Source organism: Dicentrarchus labrax, unplaced genomic scaffold, assembly GCF_905237075.1.
Source record: "Dicentrarchus labrax unplaced genomic scaffold, dlabrax2021, whole genome shotgun sequence".
In the NCBI taxonomy this organism is placed as follows: Eukaryota; Metazoa; Chordata; class Actinopteri; family Moronidae; genus Dicentrarchus; species Dicentrarchus labrax.
Window position 1 is genome coordinate 26,099,180 of NW_026136701.1, and position 18,456 is coordinate 26,117,635.

The 18,456-nt window shown below is 38.5% G+C and overlaps 1 protein-coding gene across 5 annotated transcripts in view; it reads left to right on the forward strand.

The window, feature by feature from the left end:
• efr3a (EFR3 homolog A (S. cerevisiae)) overlaps positions 1–18,340 on the forward strand; it is a 116,977-nt gene extending 98,637 nt beyond the window's left edge. For 3 of the 5 annotated variants that reach the window (XM_051413251.1, XM_051413260.1, XM_051413244.1), the window contains 10 exons: positions 524–685; positions 3,007–3,138; positions 3,437–3,504; positions 4,645–4,772; positions 5,903–5,953; positions 9,738–9,817; positions 10,280–10,328; positions 10,679–10,782; positions 10,868–10,917; positions 11,438–18,340. In XM_051413251.1, coding sequence (XP_051269211.1) covers positions 524–685; positions 3,007–3,138; positions 3,437–3,504; positions 4,645–4,772; positions 5,903–5,953; positions 9,738–9,817; positions 10,280–10,328; positions 10,679–10,782; positions 10,868–10,917; positions 11,438–11,543 — 930 coding nt within the window. In that variant the 3' untranslated portion in view covers positions 11,544–18,340. Of the gene's footprint in view, positions 1–523; positions 686–3,006; positions 3,139–3,436; positions 3,505–4,644; positions 4,773–5,902; positions 5,954–9,731; positions 9,818–10,279; positions 10,329–10,678; positions 10,783–10,867; positions 10,918–11,437 lie in introns of all 5 variants that reach the window. The other 2 variants (XM_051413278.1, XM_051413270.1) reach the window with 2 other exon arrangements.
• Positions 18,341–18,456: the final 116 nt, after the last annotated feature.

An 18,456-nucleotide genomic window follows, 5' to 3' on the forward strand; every position in this document is an offset into this window, starting at 1 on the left:
AGCTCACACTCCTGGAAGGATTTCTTTCTGGGTCATGTTCAAAGCCTTGATTCCTCACAGCTGCTGTCAGAAGGTCGTAGTTGCTTGTCGTTGGGATTATCAAAGAACCCGCTGGACTAAAGCTAGGCCACCAAACTGAAGATAAAGGACAGAAATCAGAAGGCAGGTTTTGGCCAAAAGGATTGCTGGTTTCAGAAAAACACACTGGGGTTTAAAAGAGTCTGAAGTCAACCAAAGGACACGGTGAACAGTCTGACACGCCAGGAACGGAGTCTGTGAATAAAGTCTGCATGCTAACACTCACCAGTGGTCATTAACTTTAACCTTGCGAGGCAGCTGGACATTGCGCTTGTGTCCAACTACAGTGGACGTCCTCTGTGGAATTACTGGCAGTTATGGGCGTGATTTAATGCGAGTTGTGTGTGAGAAATTATTGTTTTTATTAAAATGTATTTACAAAAACGAATCTGATGGCTGCAAAGCACACCGACTTTCTTTTGTTTCTTCCCTCTGTCACCTCCAGCACGGCCAGCAGCTCTACCGTCACATCTACCTGGGCTCTAAAGAGGAAGATAACGTCCACAAAAACTTTGAGCTGCTCTTCACCACCCTCGCCATTCTCACCATCGAGCTGGCCAACGAGGAAGTGGTCATCGACCTCATTCGGCTCGCCATCGCTCTGCAGGTAACAACCTCGGTTATTAATGTTAACGGATCGTAGTCATGTCATCTGCTGTTACGTGTAGAAAACCTGCAGTTTTGTGACCTCAGAAGCAAAAACATCTAATCTTGTTTGTTACACTGAGCATCAGAAATAATAATTATAATAATAATAATAATCATTTAAGATTAACATGTTGAAATGCACTGAATGCTGACAGGAATATGTTTATCTTTATATAAATTTGTACAAAGCTATAAAAACAAAGCAGCAATACCCCAATACAAAAGTATCTGAGTGCACTTAAAAGTTCTCAATTCAAATGTGAAACTGAACAAGTCATTTTTGCATTAAAAAAACTCAAAAAGCAAAGTGCTTTGGGGTTGTGCAGATTTAAAAAGCTTCTTCTTCATCAGAGTTAGTGTCAGCAGCAGTCTGCACACCTAAAAGTACAATATTTTCTCCTGAAATGGGTAAAATTCATGAAATTCATCTCCCACGTCTGGTTGTGAGGATTTCATCTTGCCTAAACGCTGAAATAAACCTCTTAAAACTCACTTTAATCTCAAGTATCCCTGATGTGATGATGGCGTATTTAAGGCGTCAGGTGTCACATTGCAGCCGCGCTGTCATCCTCATCAGCAGAGTCCTTAATGTCATTAGACTGGAGACCACACACAGGTACAAGAAAACCTCCTACATTCGAGACGGGAAGAGAGGTGTGAAAAATTCTCCGCAGACAAGCTCCGACACACACACCAGCTGCTTGTTTGTGCATCACGCTGAGATCTTATCATCCCCAAATGTCACAGTGTGGAAGAGGCGGACGCACACAGTCGTAGTACCTGATTCAGAACATCTTTAACCCTTTGAGACCTGCCTCTGTACTCCATAGTTTAACTGGGATCACAATACAGCTGATGCCAGTACACATACCAGGTCCCACACTGTCAGTTCAAAGGTCGTCGCCAGGGTAACGACCCCGGAGTGAGGCAGCAAGCATGGAGGGCTGAATATGATGAACCGCATGTCTTCGTCACCTGAATGTGTTTCTGTGGTCTTTTATTAATTATAATCATGATGGGAATTAATGAGTTGTTAGCAGTCGTGTTTTCCTACATTTAAATGTCCAATCTGCTCTGCTTTGTCTACATCAGGACTGCAATTTAGTTTCATTATCAATTAATCTGCAAATTCAATAAAAATGCTAAATTATGAAAAATAATCCCTATGAAAAGATGTCTGGTTTTACCCAGTCAGCAGCCCAAAACCCCCAAATATACAGTTTATAATAATTTATGACCAAGAAAAACAGCAAATCTTCACATTACAGAAGCTGCAGCTAGAGAGTGATTGGCATTTTTCACTGTATTTTCTTTAAAAATCAACAATTAATCAATTTCCAGAATAGTTGGCAATTATCTTTCTGTTGTTTGACTAATAATTAGGTTGTAATACAGTTGCTGCACAAGACAAAAGAAATTATACTTAACATTAAAATATGTGCATATAATTACAACAGTGTCAACAATATATGTATAGAAAAATATGTAAATGTGTAAAAAATATGTGCATTATATTACAGTTTATAACAATATATAGAAAATGTGCTCTTGTCTCTGCTCTCCTGTATCACAAAAAATCCTCTTGTTCACTGTTTATGTTTTTAAACTGTATAGTAGGATTGTAAATTTACAAGCTGTGAGCTGGAAGGACATTTGGGAATTTGGAGAACAAAATAAGCACATGTAGGTTCAAGTTAGCAAATGTCACAGGAAAAAAAGTATTTAAATGTTAAAGAGATTTAAAACATACACACAAGTAATACTTTTTTTAAATCCTAAGAACAGAGTAGTGATGATACAAAGGTACTTTTTATCTCAGTGTTTGTTCACACAGAAAATGAGGCAGACGACCGCTGTACAGTTGTTTTTACAGTCAATGGAAGGACGCAAAAACAACAAATTCAGTCTTTATTTTAAGCCCAAGATAAACTTTCTATCTTGAAATTATACTTGCTGTGGCCGTAATTTGTCCGTATACCTCAAATCAGAGAAAATCCTATTTCAGTCACTAGCCCTCCAGAATAATAATAAGTTCATATACACTGCTACTACTGCTATCTGAAGTGAAGAACATGAAAAGTGAAAACTACAGTAGGAAAACAAATGCTTCTAAATGTTATTAAGAACATTCATGTATTCATAAAAACCTTGATCAGTGACAGAAAGCGCTTTCAGTGAAGTCTTCAATCTCCACTGTGATCTGTGTCATAAAGAAATGCATGAAAATGTTCATGTATAAAAGATGATTAATGTTTGTTAATGTGTGACTGCTTTGTGTAGGACATGGCTCTGGCTAATGAGGAGAACATGCCGATGTTTATTCGCTGTGGCATCATGGCGTTGGTGGCAGCGTACCTCAACTTCCTGAGCCAGATGATCGCAAACCCTCCCTTCTGTCAGCACATCAGCAAGGTGCATCATTGACTCTTTATGACTTCACTGTTGAGTTACTAAATTTCATCCATTCAAGTTTTGTGGAAGCTTTATGATTTTCGATCTCTTTGATGTATCTTAAAGACTATGTTGTACATTTTTCTTGTTGAACTCACTCTTTCTTTGCAGACTGAATACTTAAAGTTCATTAATATACTGACGATCCACCGTTATTTGTAGCTGTTCAACCTTACCTCACTCTTCTTTATTCACCGGCTGTGTGATGAAATGGTTCACTATTGAATACTATTTGCTGCTTCTGTTGTTCTCTCTCCAGGTTATTGAGCTGAGGAACTTGGATGCTCCGTACCTCCTCCCAGAGCACATCTTCAGAGACAAGTGTCCGTAAGTATCCACAATTAGGCAGATCGGAGGTTTACTTTATAAACATTTCTAGAAACAGAAATAACCTAATGGGTTGAGTTAAGGTTCAACACCATTCAAACTCGGGGACCATTATTACTGGGCTTGCATAACCAAATCCAACAAACAAACAAACTAAATAAAACTCACCAAAACCGTCTTTGTTAGTCTTTCCAACAATCACCAACTCTTGTTTGGTGGAAACAATATGATATATTTATGGTCTAAATCTAATATACAGTACAGAAATTAGTTGTTGTTGTTTCTGAAAGAACTCAGGAAGCCCCTTGAGTCTTGTTTGTGAGCCAGCTCTTTATTCCAAACCTTCAGTGGTTGAGATCTGAGCCACTTTTCCTCCACTATTGTAGTCCGGATGTTTGCCTGTGAATGTGTATCTCTGATATAAAGAAGAGATCTGCTGCTGAATGTGTGGCATGCCTGAGGTTAGATTTTTGAAGATTTGAGTCTAAAAAACAAACAGCAACCCTAAAATCTCATGAAAACATGACAGCTTAAAGCCAAAGGCGAAATGTCGAAGATGTTCAGAACGTTCGGCTAAAGCCTTAAATCTCCTGTTTGTGTTTAAGCCATTATTTGTAGAGATCTTTTTCTGTAGCATCCTGTTTGAAATTCACAAACTTTACTACTTGGCAGTTTCTGAGTACAACCACAGTCTAAAACTTTTAGCCACTGAGCTTCTTGAAGGAAAACAGAGTCAAATTCTGGCATATTGGTGCTGTTATTTGATGTTTACCTCGAGTATTCAAATGTCCTGGAAACACAAATTGAACCAAACAGAAATAAACTCTTACCTAGAGCTCCAAAATCACCAGGCATCTGCTGATAAAACCTGATTATGAGATTATGAGAACCAGGATCTATTTCTGATATTAAATCCCCCCTCTGCAGTGAAAGATGCAGGGATTTTAAACACTAAATTTGGACGTGAGTGCTTTAGATCTTCTAGAAAAAGCTCTGCTCTGCTTCATTTAGATTATCTGTACACCCCAAACGTTTATCCAAATTCAACCCTAAACCATCCAAACACATTGCTTGAGATATGTGTGCTCTTCTTTGGAGGAGGTGGATCATGGTTTTCATCCCTCTCCTTCTTTTTCCCAGAATCCCAGAATCTCTGGACAAAGAGGACAGACTTCTGTACTTCCAGACAGCTGACATGACAGAGTGTCTGGCAGGACCAGGATACAACGCAGAGAGGCTCTCCATTCCCTACGTTCCCCAGGTCACAGGTACGACCGGGTCACACAAACTACATGGAGCTTTACAGCCTCTTTCATGGAGCTTTTTAAAAAGATATTTCCATCTTTTAGCCTCTATTTTAAGGTTACGAAGAACGGACAGAAAAGGTTGTTGTTATATGGTCTCCATTTTAACCACAAAGCTACTGGGAAACTGGGAGCTTTAAGTTTTAGACCAAATTTAAAGGGATACTATGCAGGATTTTGCTAATAAACAATGTACAGACTTATACATACTGATTGATCTTGTTTCGCCTCATTGGCAGATTTCTTTCTCTTGTTCAACTCCTTAAAATTGACTCTGCTCATCTTTACGAGCTCATGCTGTTCAGTTATTGTTGTTACCAACAGAACTTCATTTTAAATGCTAGTGCAGATCCCAAAGTGTCCAAAGATACCAAATATAACAGGCTGGATTTTGCATAAATGTGTACAAAATGATGCACAAGACGTCAAATATTATCATTTGATGGAGGATGAAATTTACACAAACTTAGGTCGAGATTTAAGAGTGAAATCAAGAGTTAAAGAAGGTATTAGAAAGAGTGAGATTTAAGGATTCAACCTGTGTTTCGGTGGACTGTTACATTTTTATTTCCCTCCATTATAAAGTCACATCGCCCTGCAGGAGTTGTTGGCACTCCTGGTGAAGATTTTGCCGAAACTGCTTTGAAGGATTAACAGCTTAAGGAGTTGTTCAGTGAACAGAAAACAAACTTTCCCATTGTTTGATCAGCTTTATTACACAGAAGGCTGTTGTCCTCTCTGGAAATTTAAAATGATATTTCACATTAGAGCACCCTGAACGTCTGTAAGACTTTATGAACAAAAATATTCTCCAGGAATGATGGTCCTCAAGACTCTTGATTTTTTTAAATTCTAACCCTGGAAGTAAACTTTAAATCCATACAAACTAGAGGCAAAGAAATATATTTAATTATTTGTCTTAGTTCCAATAAAGTGATTAAATTATAGCGTGGAACCCTTGAAATTAATTTGAATTTTATCCAAATCAAACAGGTAACAGGTTGAGAAGTTTGTCTGTTTTTTGGCTCGTCTCTGGTCTAACAAACCGTGTGCTTCTGTTTCCTTCCCTCTGCCATGCTTTCATCTAACATCAGTGCTTTACACAGTAGGAAAAATCCTCCACAGGTGCAAGCAGACGTCCAGAGGTAACCAGCTAGAGTAGAGTCTCCTGTCTTTATAGTTTAGTTTAGCTGGAAAAGACTGCAGATAAAGTATTTTACAAAACCTTTAGCTGCCAAAATATATTTTTTTACCCGCAGCTTTGATACTTTTGTTTTTGGTTCATGCACCTTTGATGAGCTACAAGTTTTTATCACCAGAAACCACACTGTCGGATTTTCTGTCCACCAGATTAGCTCTGGTTTTTGAACCGGTTCTGTTTCCACCAGTTCTGAGCAGAACCATTCAAGGATGTCGTCAACAGAGGGTGTTGCTCAATGCACAATTAACTGTCCTTGGTATTTTGGGTTTTTTTTTGATAGGAACCAACTTTTTCAGGTTTCCCACGTGCCTTAAATTCATACTATAACTCTCTAATCTCCATGGCAGTGAGACCAATAAAACCATTAAAGTTTGCGACGTCCTGGTGTACACAGTAACTGATATGACAATAGAGACGATGCTACTGTAGCTGCTATTGCTAAGTGCTGAAATGTATCCTGTGTGACAGTGGATGTACACCCTTGGCTTGGTAGCTTAGATCCCTTTCAACTGAGCTACACAGGACCCAACCACATACAAACACCGGCAGGAAAACTATCCCACATCCTTAAACGACTGACCAACTTTAGATAAATCCTCGTAGATTGTTAGTATTCCTTGTTGTCTCCAATGTGTAGCTGTAGACATCCTACTGTATACAGAAATAAAATGGTTTCATAATTTTTATTACTATTTTGCTTGCATTGCATCTGGAAATGTTACGGTGAGTACATGTATATGTAGACAACAATGTAGACTATGAATGTTACAGTCATTTGTTTGTTGTCGTTCATAGTGTTGTTGGTGTAGGGAGTCGTTTTTTAATTTTTGTTGAGCTTTAGTTGTCATTATTAGAAGAGAATAAATAAACACCAGCATTTTGGTACTGTCTGAGCTTGTTTGGTGTAAATGGCTGCTGCAGTTTTAAATGGGGATTGATGAGAGTGTAGTTGATTCGCAGTGGGTTCGGCAATACGGGCAACGCTTTTAAGTAAGGACACTTTCATACCAGCTTTTATAACTTAAAGTTTGGACCAAAATCTGTTAATTTCAATGGATTTCAATGGCAGTGGCAGCAAGAAAGTTATATCTTTGTCGGAGGTTAGCTTCAGGGAACTTTGACGTGCCAGTTTTCAACATCTAAATGCAAACTATCTTCACAGTCCAACATTGAGAAAGTGACCATATTAGCTGTGTCACGCCATCCACTTACATAACCCTGCTCTGTCGGGGTATAAGCTGTTCCACAAAATAAGAGTAATTTGTGAAGATTATTTCAAAAACATTCCCTTGGTTTATTGGATTTAACCTTTTGTCTGTTTTGCGACCAAGTTAGCTTGCTAGTATTAATTCTGTCGGTAACTAACCCATTATTTTCTTGGTCAAACACTTGCCACAACCAGCGGTATCCACTGCTCAACCCATGAGTAGTCACTAATCTGCCTGCACCAGAGTTTGTGAGGATGCATTTATAAATATTGCTGTCTAAACTATGAGGGAACTCGGAGATGTTTTGTGGTGGTTGTGTGTTTGTTTAGTCATGACAGACCATTCCCTTAAATCTCGACTGGTTTGCGAATGCTCAATGAAGTACATTTTTGGCTGAAAGTGAAAAATAATTCATGTATCTGCACTGTGATTCAGATATGCTCCAAAATGTAATGAGTTCCTCTTTTGTCCTTGCTACACCCTTCCACAAAGTTTGATGAAAATCGGCCCAAGTCCAGCGTATCTGATGGATACAATAGCAGTGGCTACAACAAGCCCCCAGGAAGAGCGGCCCAAAAATACAAAGCAAACACTGAATAACTGTTGAGCTAAAAGAGCCTGTTAGCTAGTTTAGCAGAGATTACAGCTAAACACTAAACAAACAAAACTAAATTTGAGAAGAAATCTACATTAGTTCTCTAACAAGATTAAGTCTTTAGTAAACATTAGTAAACAGACTTGTGTTCCTGAAGAAGACTCTCCTTCCTGAGTTGTCTGATCCTTACAGTTGAGTCAGAAATCTTGATTAAAGATCATTCTGGTGTAGTTCTGCATTAAGAGCCAAAAAGCTAAAACTATAACACTCCCAGCTCTCTCTGCTCTTCACATCAGTTTCCCCATGAGCTCCTCCAGGCAGGCTGCTGACTCATACCTCTTCAAAGTGCACAACAAAGGTCGCTGTGACTCACGCAAACAACAATTATAACGTGCTGCTGTTCTCTGTTTTCACACCTTCTCTGACCCGTAACTGCTCTGACCCTCATCAGACGACCTTGACGCCATGTTGTTCCTCGACTTGAGAAAGTATCTGTGGTTTTTATTTCTTTCGGTGCAGCACGGATGAATTCTCAAGTGCTTGAGGCGGCGGTATTAAGATGGGCCCTCCTGGGGAACGAGGTACCTGAGAAGTTTATCGCTCCGCAGGATCAGATGGATTTGTTCCTTGCTGTATTAAAGTAGAACATCAAAATAGAAATGGAAGTCTGGCTGTGTGGATAATGGAGTTTGCTGTTAGGGAGCCGAGAAGTTGCTGCTGTTATCAAGTGGCCACTAAGAACAAGTCAATAAGTACTCATACCTTCGTTACACAATGGGTGTACCACGTACCGTCAGTGCCTGACAAAGAGAGTTCAGGCAGCTAAAACGACTTGTTTCAGGTTAAAGAAGTTTAGATAAAGAAGCTCTGACTGTTGGTAGGAGATGGGAGGTGAACAGCAGTCTCTGGTGTCAAAGTTGGACACTTTCCAGCTCATATCTTGACCTTTGCTTCTGAGACAGTAAAGTCAATGTAATAATGTAATTTAATAAGAGGTTGAACAAACACATGGTGCTATCGTTTTATGGTAAGGTCTAGAAACAAAAATACTATGAAAGCTGTCAAATACAGCAGGACATCCAAGTGTTTGTTCAGGGTTCCCAAGCACCCTGGAAAACCTGGTAATTTCTGTTTTTCCAGTCAAAGAAACACCTGGAAATTGATTTAAATGACCAAATATGTTTGTATTTTAGCCCCTCACTCAGATCGCCTACCTAAACTTAGGTGCATATTTACTCTGTAACCTCGGACAAACTGGATGACACTTCAAAGCACGTTTACCAGATGTAAAGTGGAACTGACTTTAAGTGATCTTTACAGCATTGAGTAAATTTTTTCCAGAGCTGCGAGCAACATTCTCATATCTACATGCACAGCATCAAATATCTTTTTCTCGCTCTTTCATTTACTTTTTTTTTTTTTTAAACAGAAAAAGGCTCCTTTTCCGGTTTTGGTTTACTGATTTTAAAACAAAAATACACAAAAGTACCCTAGCTGAGAAAGTCCTCAGGCTCTATTGAGTGCAGTGTTTAGAGACCGGTTTGAGAGTCTAACTGCTGCTTTGCAACGGCTAACAATAATCGATGCCCCGTTTGTGAAAATGGTGAATAATTTAGTGTTTACGGCTACTTCAACACCCTGCGTGGAAAACACGGCACTTGAAAGAACCATGAAACTCAAAGATTGGAAAGGCATCTCTGAAAACTTGAAAAATACAGAGTTCATATTTTAATTTAGCACCTCTACTTGAAACCATTGACATTCAGTTTTGAACAGATGGTAAAACTTCACATTTTGTGGAAATGTGCTCCTGTTGTGCTCCTGTTGTGCTGCTGTATGTTGCATTCATTGTTTACCCAGCATGCATCGGGGTGTAAAAGTGACATGAATCCCTGGTTGAACTGTCTCTCTTCCTGCAGATGAAGATCGTCTGACCAGGAGGAAGAGTTTTGTGGACACAATTTCCCTTCAAGTGGACATCATGTCCAACAGTCTTCCGGACAAGGTCGGTGTAACTATAATGTCACAGGTCAGAAACAAACACTCTTTCCTCCCGCAAATAAAGAGAAGGGAAAACTATAACCTTCACACACAACTTTAAAACCACAATGTAGAGATATTAGATGGTGGTGGAGGAAGAGCTTTTAATGAAGTAAAAAGTACGAACACCAAACTGGGAATATAGTGATTTGATTAGAGATTTTAGTTGAACTTTAAAACCAGTGTCAGCAGTACTAATGTAGCTCTTCTTGTTTCACCCCATCCGACCTATAAAGTTTATGCACAGAGCTCCATCAGTACTGTCTGTGCTAATATACTCTGTCAGATGACGTCCTCATTTGTTCACAGCTCATCCCCAACAGCTCTTAATGACCGAGGCTTCTGGTTGGCGATTGATCAGCAGCCTGGCATCACGTTCTAGAGAAAATCTTTGATCCCGGCTTTGTGTTTTTTTATTCCTCTGCAGTCGCAGCTGGCCGAGGAGATCACGTTTGAGACCTTGAAGAAAGCCATCGGTGAGATCAAAGTGAAGTTTTTGAGACTGCGCAACTTTTACTTTTTTCTTCCTTTCACCTTTCTGTGGACTCGCTGAAGAGTCTACGAGAATACAAATGAAATATTGGCTGTTTTATCAAGAGTCCTTCAGGCCGGTGCTTCTCTGACATGAGATCCACTGAATTATATTGATAATAAAATCACAGTTCATACAGCTCACATATTTTTCTAACGTTTACATTTGACTTTTGAGCTCAACAATATGCATAGATCTCTCAAAGATCTCTGACCACTGCTCATGTTAAATATAAGCTTATTATTGCAACTTTTTTGACTGCTGCACACATAACTGATCTCCGCCCGTGTACAGATACCACCGGCCTGGAGGAGCAGGAGCGGGAGAAGAGGCGTCAGGTGATGGAGAAGTTTCAGAAAGCTCCATTTGAGGAGATTGCTGCCCACTGCGAGTCCAAGGTAGGAAACAAACAATGAAGTTGTTAAAACATAAATAGTGTACAAGAATCAGTGTCTAAAACAACCAACTCTTGTTTTTCTCCAGGCGAACATGTTGCACGACCGGCTGGCACAAATTTTTGAACTTACAATTAGGTGAGTCACATTTTTCATTTTATAACCTTTTAAAACACTCACTTGAATTTAGGATGATGAGTATCTGTTACATAATCAGAAGATTTAGTTGTTAAGTTGTTTAACTGATTTTAGATTTTAATCTGTTTCCTCAGCTTTACATTTGGATTTATGCTAACAAGCGAAACACTAGAAAAATACAGTAAAATACCAGAATTTGGCCATGGCTACATGTAAACATGTTAATATGCTAATTTTGAACATTTATTATAGTAATGTTTACTTTCGACTAGTTTTTGAACTTTTGCTATAGTTAAAGCTGCAATAGGTAACTTTTATAAGAAGTATTTTTTGGTCATATTTGCTGAAACTTTCACTATATCAGTAGAACATGAGGACCTGAATAAATCAGGTTCCTCTGGCTGCTGTAATGGTGTTTGCAAGAACCAAAACAACCAATTAGACCCGAGAAAGATGCAGTCTGACAAATACAAACTTTGCCATTTTAACATGTCACCCCCTTTCTCATCCCGCTCCCCAGGCCTCCGCCCAGCCCGTCCGGAGTGGTTTCAATCTCAGCGGGACACACCCAGCACCAGTCCGTCCCCGTCTACGAGATGAAGTTTCCAGACCTGTGTGTCTACTGATCACATGCACAAAAATATCTGAAACACAAAATGCAAAATGCTGAGAAAGAACTACAAATTTCACTCCAGTTGTCTCCATTCAGACCAGCACAACAGTGTCAGGGATGCGTTTACAAACACAAACTGCAGCCACTTTCAGTTTCATACCAAGAGTTATGCTAAAAACTGAACTTCCTCACATAAAGAACAGTTTATAGTTTATTTTGGGACCCTTAAAAAGTGAAAATGGTACTTCTGAATCCAAAAGTGCCATCTGTTTCTGCTCTCTCTTAAATACTTTGATCCTTAATTGAGCTTGAAGCAGACGTGCATTAATCCCAGACGCTCTAAATTAACTGATTGGCTGCAGTTTGTTGCCTGACTCACATCCCTAAAACTAAACATGAGTCACCAAGAACAAAAAGCAGATGAACAGTGTATAGATGCAGTATCTGACGTTACTTCACAGCATGACTCTGATCCAGTCGATCATCTCTGATCCAGCCAAAGCTTCAAACCTTGTACATACGCTGTAGTCTGAAACCAGTTCCAGGATTAACATTTGAAGCTGGTTTCAGCTGTAATGCTCCTCCTTCAGAGCCAGTTTCCGCCTCTTAACAACTATTTGTTCTCCTGTTGATCAGTAGGCGTCAGTGCCGTCACACGTTAGTAGAATTATAAATAACTGAATTAACTTCAGAAGGTGGTAGATTAGTTTTAGGCTCACTGCTGCACGGCTCAACCGGTTCAATCGTTGCTGTTTTTTTAGGCGAATAAGCATCAGAAATGACTTCGACAACCAGCTACGTTTCATGTGGAGAAATAAAATGAGAGCAATACTTAAATTTTCAAATAACTGGTTATGAACTGCTCGTCAGAGACTCTCAAAAGCCAAAGAGAGTTTTGTTTTTCAAGCCTATTGAGTATAAGCGGCTCGCTCATGGTTGGTGATTGTGGGTTTTGCTTCAGATGTTGCGTTCAAGAGCTCTTGAAAATGTCAGACTTGGAAAGCTGCAGTAACTTTGGTCCGAGTTCTTATTCCAACATGTTTTTTAAGAGGTTTGTAAAATTACATCTTCATGTTTGGTACATGGTTTGATTGTAAAGAAAGTTATAAAGGTACAAGGGCGAACACTTTCTATTCAGCAAAAGGAAATCTCACAGCAGTCGGTGTTTATTTACCAGTTTTTGTCAAAATGTTCCCTCTTTGCTGGTATTCAGTTTCAAAAACTAAAACCTGTCATTTATAAACCGACTCCGAACCAGCTCTCAAACCTACTGTGGTGGATTGGGAGGTATTAACAGACGTCTTGAGTCAGAGAATCAAGTTTTCTAGCAGCCATAACGTCAGAAGTTCTTCCTTTAAAACTGAACCAGTCAACAACAAAGTGTTTGATAGAGAGCGATCGCAAAAACATGAAAATATATCCGTAGAACTAATCTCTATCACCAGCCTGGATAGACTTTACTGTGAATAGAAAAACTGTCAATTTCTCAAATGTCTTCAGAGCGAAACTTCAACTGCAATATACTGAAACATTTGAATTGAATTTTATGCACAATCATATAACAGCAAGTTTTCTGGAAAACTCAGTGTTTTCCTCAGAAATAAACATGATGCAGTTTATGGGCATTCAGTGGGGGCAGCAGATGAGGATATAAAGTAAACAATAATCTGCAGTAAGAAATAAAACAAAGGAGCGTGTTGGCAATTACCTACGTATGTTAAATAGTTTGTTTACATCGTGCAAAAACATTTAATTTAATTTTTGCTTGAAAATCTGACCTTTAACAACAATAAACAGAAATATATCAGTTGAAGCGTTTCTATTACTGTAAGTTGCTATTGTTTGTGGACCTAGCTAGCTAGTTACGTAGGAAGATGATGCATTGAACGAAATGTAAACCTCTGATTGGTCGATTATTTCTAGATAAACTGCATGCAAACAACCATCAGTGGGCACCACGCCTTGCTGAACAGATCAGAGATGTGGGCGGTGATTCTGGGATCTAAAACCAGGCTCAAGATATTGAGTCCTGATCTGCCCCCTAGTGGATGTACTGTTAAATCCCACATAAACACACAAGTCCAGCTGCTTGTCAATGCATATACGCGTTGCTAAAGTAATAAATAATAAAGTAAATAACGTGTAATATTGAATGTAAATGTATCTCTACCAGCGGTATGAAATGTAAAAACTCTTCCTTTCTGTGGAAGTTTGTCGGGCTTTGTTCTGTACAACCAGCAGCTTCCTCACAGCTTTCTGGCAGCTTCTACACAACCAAAACATGTCCCGTTGCCAAAGACAGAAGTCGTTCCACCTCCTGTTTCCTGAATTCAAAATGTCTTTATCTAAATAAAAAACCTGGACGTTATCAGAGCCAGCGTCCTGCAAGTCGCCATATGGACGGTTTCATTCCGGCAGCTGACGACTCATCAAAGTTAACCTCCCCACTGAATGTATTAATATCAATATCAGCCTTCTGATACAAAGCGGTGACATTTTTGTGAGGATTTAATCATGTCTACTTTTTCAACAGTTGCCACAAGGCCACGTTTTGTTTCCAAAAGGGGGTACAGGAGGCGTTTTTGGAACGAGATCCTTCATATCTGGTGGAGCTGCAGCTGTGATCTGTAATAACAGATGGTTATCAGTATTTCCTCTGATCTGAGCTCAGTGTTGGAAGGAAAAATCCCTCCAGTTGGAGGCAGAAACCTGCTGCCATCGTCTGGTCTGAGCAGCTGTGCTGAGCACGTCGCCGCCGCTGCTTTTATTCAAGGCTTGAAGGTCAGTGCGTACTTTCAGAGAGAGGACGGGTTTGTTTGTTTGCTTCCTCAGAATATTGAACAGATATCAGTTGACTGGTTTGTGGAGAGGAGTCCGGTCTGGTGTGTTTGGATGCAGATCAGTTCCTCTTGTTGTGAACGATGGAGAACTAAACCGAATGAAAGAGACAAACTGTTTTTGTTCTGCTGAGCAGGATGTTGCAGCTGTGTTTGTGTGTGGTCATGAATGTTTAAGATGGTTCGGTATGTTAAAAAGTTGTCGAGTGCAGGTCGGCGAAGTGAGCTTTGTTTGAAATCACCAACATGAGCCTGAGAAGTTCGAACTTTGGCTGGTAATTTGTCTTTTTCAGGAGTCAGTGTGATGGCGAAGCAGCTTTTGAGCCCATTTCCAACCCGGTATCGACACTAGGGACTTTCACTGTGTACGAAAAGGTCAAACAAATTTAAAGACAAGACTCAAACAAACAATCTCAAAACACAAAAACTACCAGTTGGGGATTAATGATCTTAGAGGATAAAACGTTTGCTCTTAGCACACTAATGGGCCACATGTCCTTACATAATAATGTCAAGCTGATGGTGTAGCGCCCTCTGCTGGATCACATGGCAAACTATTAGGGACGCACGATATGGATTTCTTTCCATCAAGTACGATTTCAGTAATTACCTGCTTCTCATAGCTTGGATCAAAATAATAAATTGGTAATAAATTGGGTTTTTTTGTATAATTTCTTAGAAATTGAAGGCTATGCGCTAGTACTTTGGTGACGTATGGCTTAAGTTTTTGCACAGGGGAAACATGGTCAAATTTGTGATGACTTGACAAAATTGCTAGAATTCACGTAGATTGGTCGGTTGAATTTTCTTTGTTTCTCTTTATAGGCTGTAAATTATAAATTCATTACACTTCCAAAAATACCACATGTTCGTACGAATTTTATAATTTTGAATAAAAAGTGACAGCCCTCACTGTTGACGGGTTTGGAAATTAAAAGGACAAAATGATGAGCGGAGGAGCCTCGAGGAAATAAAACTCCCTTTGATATTTATAGAACAAACTCACCTTCACTGATGCATTAAACTTATGAATTATCTTTTGTGTATATTCGTAACGTTTTAGCTTTAAATGCAAACTCTTATGATTTAGTATCATAGCTGTACTTACAAACATGCATTATATTTACTAACTGCATGATATTATCTTAATATCACGTTGTCAGCCCCTCGATGGGCTCTGGGAATATATGTAAAAAAAATCCATCTAAACAAGTTTATTTCATCGATTGAATCCTAAAAGTCAGATTTTTCTTCCGACTGATGAAAAACGAGCCAGCACAGTGGAAACTGATTTTAGTCCTGGAGATAAGTCTGATTTTAACAGTGGATGAATAATTGCTTAGATGTGGCTGGAATACACGATCACTTCCTCTATGAATGTGTCATTATAGCAGTATATCATATATTTTTGTACATTTTATGCATCATGTATGGTCGTAATTGTTGCCTGGTAGAGATTTAGAGATTGGGAGATTTATTCTTGTCGATCACATTTATCGAGACGAAGACAAATGCTGATTTATTTTTATTTTTAAATTCAGATTTTTGTTTGAATTTCAACGGTTCAGGGTTTCAAAGGGGATTGTGCAGTTATTATCAGTGCGGGAGAAATTATGGAAATGTTACTTGATTAGTTATGTTTTATTGTAGAATCCATGCTATCATTTCATATATGCTGAAAAATTAATATTATATCTATAGTCAGACGTTATTTTTCGTTAATCGTTGCAATCTAGATATATTTATCCCAGAAGTTGCCGTTTCGGTTTCGTCATCAGCAAAGTTTGACATTTAAAATCTTTCCAGACATTTCTGACCGAGAAGTCTCCAGATTAACTAAAATAGTTTTGCAATTTTAATTGTTTCTGTTCACCAAGAAACTTTAACATTTTAGCTCATGGAGGCAATAAGGTACTTTTAAGTGTCCTTTTTTCTGAATCATAACTCAGTGAAATCTGAGCACAAAGACGTGATGAACATATTTTTAGATTGGCTGTGAATATGAGATTCTGAATATATAATTATATCTGATAACAATTACAAATAAACACCTGTAAATCCTCTCAGAAATCACCGGAAAGAAATCTACTCCTTTAGCTCCAGAACTAGTGGTGATAGTTGTCTGTACATCCATCGGTACGTTACAAAGGGGGACAGCTAATCGGTAATTCGGCATACTTTTAATGCCAGTTTGAAAAAACACACAGATCTCAAGCTGTAGCCTAAGCTAACTCACTGTCTCCATGGTAACACTATGGGAGCTGTAGTTATCAAACAAAGAATAATAATAATCCATTAATAATAACAATAGTAATGTTGCACTATGAAAATATTTTAAGCAGTATTAAACTTCAGGTTTTGCTTGGAAAGATTTTAAATTACAGGAAACTGTTTTTGGTCCATCTAACTTTTGACAACTATAGAAAATAATCAGATTAACACGAGTTTCTGTTTTCTGGACCCGAATCTGCAACTTCTTCTCAAAGCTGACTGATAAATAATATTTAAAATCAGAGTAACTGATCTCGGAACAGTCTTAGCTGGATGCAGAAATCAACCAATGATAAATCTGCAGTATATTAAATAGATTTAGCTTGTTAAAGTAGTGGCAGCAGGTGAATTTCCTCATTAACCGCCACAATAAAACATGACATTGTGTTTGCACTTGGATCACTGTGTACCTGGTACTATAGCAAAACTCAATCAGCACAGATTAGTGTTAATTGGTACAAATTGATCAATTAGAGGTATATTTTTCCCAATGTTCAGTTTGTGAAATGTTGTATTTAAGAATAACTGTGTGAAACCGTAAAAACAAAAAAAAACAACATCTCTCTTGACTGGTGTCCGAAGTCAGTATCAAGTCTTAAAAAAAAAAAAAGTTAAGACGAGAGAAGATCTCAGTAAATGGGGTGAAATAGTTTCACTGCTGAACTGCCTTATTTCAGAATGCTGGACACAAAAACTGCTTTAAAAAAACGACAAACTTTTATTCACTTTTCAAGATGGATCTGTTGTTTTTTTTTTGTTTCAGCTGCAGAACAAAAAGAAACTGAGCTTCTGGTGATGTTTTTTTCTGTTTGTGATGCAACAGTTTGTATTTCTGTGCCAGTTTTAGAGATAAAAAAAAGTTTCTCTGTTTCCGAAAACTGCTCGAGCTTTGTTTCAAACACACTGACGATGATTTTAACCACTAGACGGCGCCAAGGCTCTGCTGCAAGTTCAGGAAATGATTTTAAATCTCATTTGAATGGTTCCACATCCTAAATTTATCGTTTTCTACACGCAAACGTACATGTTCTGCCACTAGGGGGTCTCACTGGGGTTACAGAGCACCAAAATCTAACCTGTGGATGGTAAAAAAGTTTATAGACATTTTTAATGCAGAAATGTTTCATATTAAAGCTTTTACTGTTTAATCCTGATTCTTTAATTTCATCCATTAAATGTTGAGTCACAAACGAAAAAATCTGCAAAATACTTGAGTTGGACAGTTTCACCGTTGGCTATTGTCGGCACCAAACTCTTAACGTAAAGCACTAATTATTATAATTTAATATATTAATAATAATCGTTATTATGAGTTTAGTTAAAAGAAGCTCACTCACAGTCCAACAGCTAACGGACTAATTAGCAAACCTATTTACCGACAGTAGTAAAGTGGTAAAGCCCGCCTCTTGCTTTAATTGATTGGTTGTTTGGTCCAACGCGTCTAAAACCTGCTAGCAAAACTTCTAATTTGTCACAATCGATTTAACTAATTGATTGAGACGAGCAGCAAATCATCACCTTTGTAAAGTCCTTTTCATCAACTAACAGACAAATTATTTCCACGCCGTGTTCGTTGAATCCTTCAGATTGTGTGCGGCGGCCTCAGCGGAGCCTCGGCGCCTCATTACAAAGCCTCTATTTAATTAAATAGTAAACTGTGTGTTTCAATGTTGGAGACTAAAATAAAAATGTTTCTATCGAAGCAGTTTGTTTGTCTTTTTTTTAAAGGACGAAGCAACAGGCGGACGTTTGCTGTTCTTCATGTTTCTTTAATAAAGTCATTTTCTAAAAAGTCAAATCTGTAAAAAAAAAAAAAAA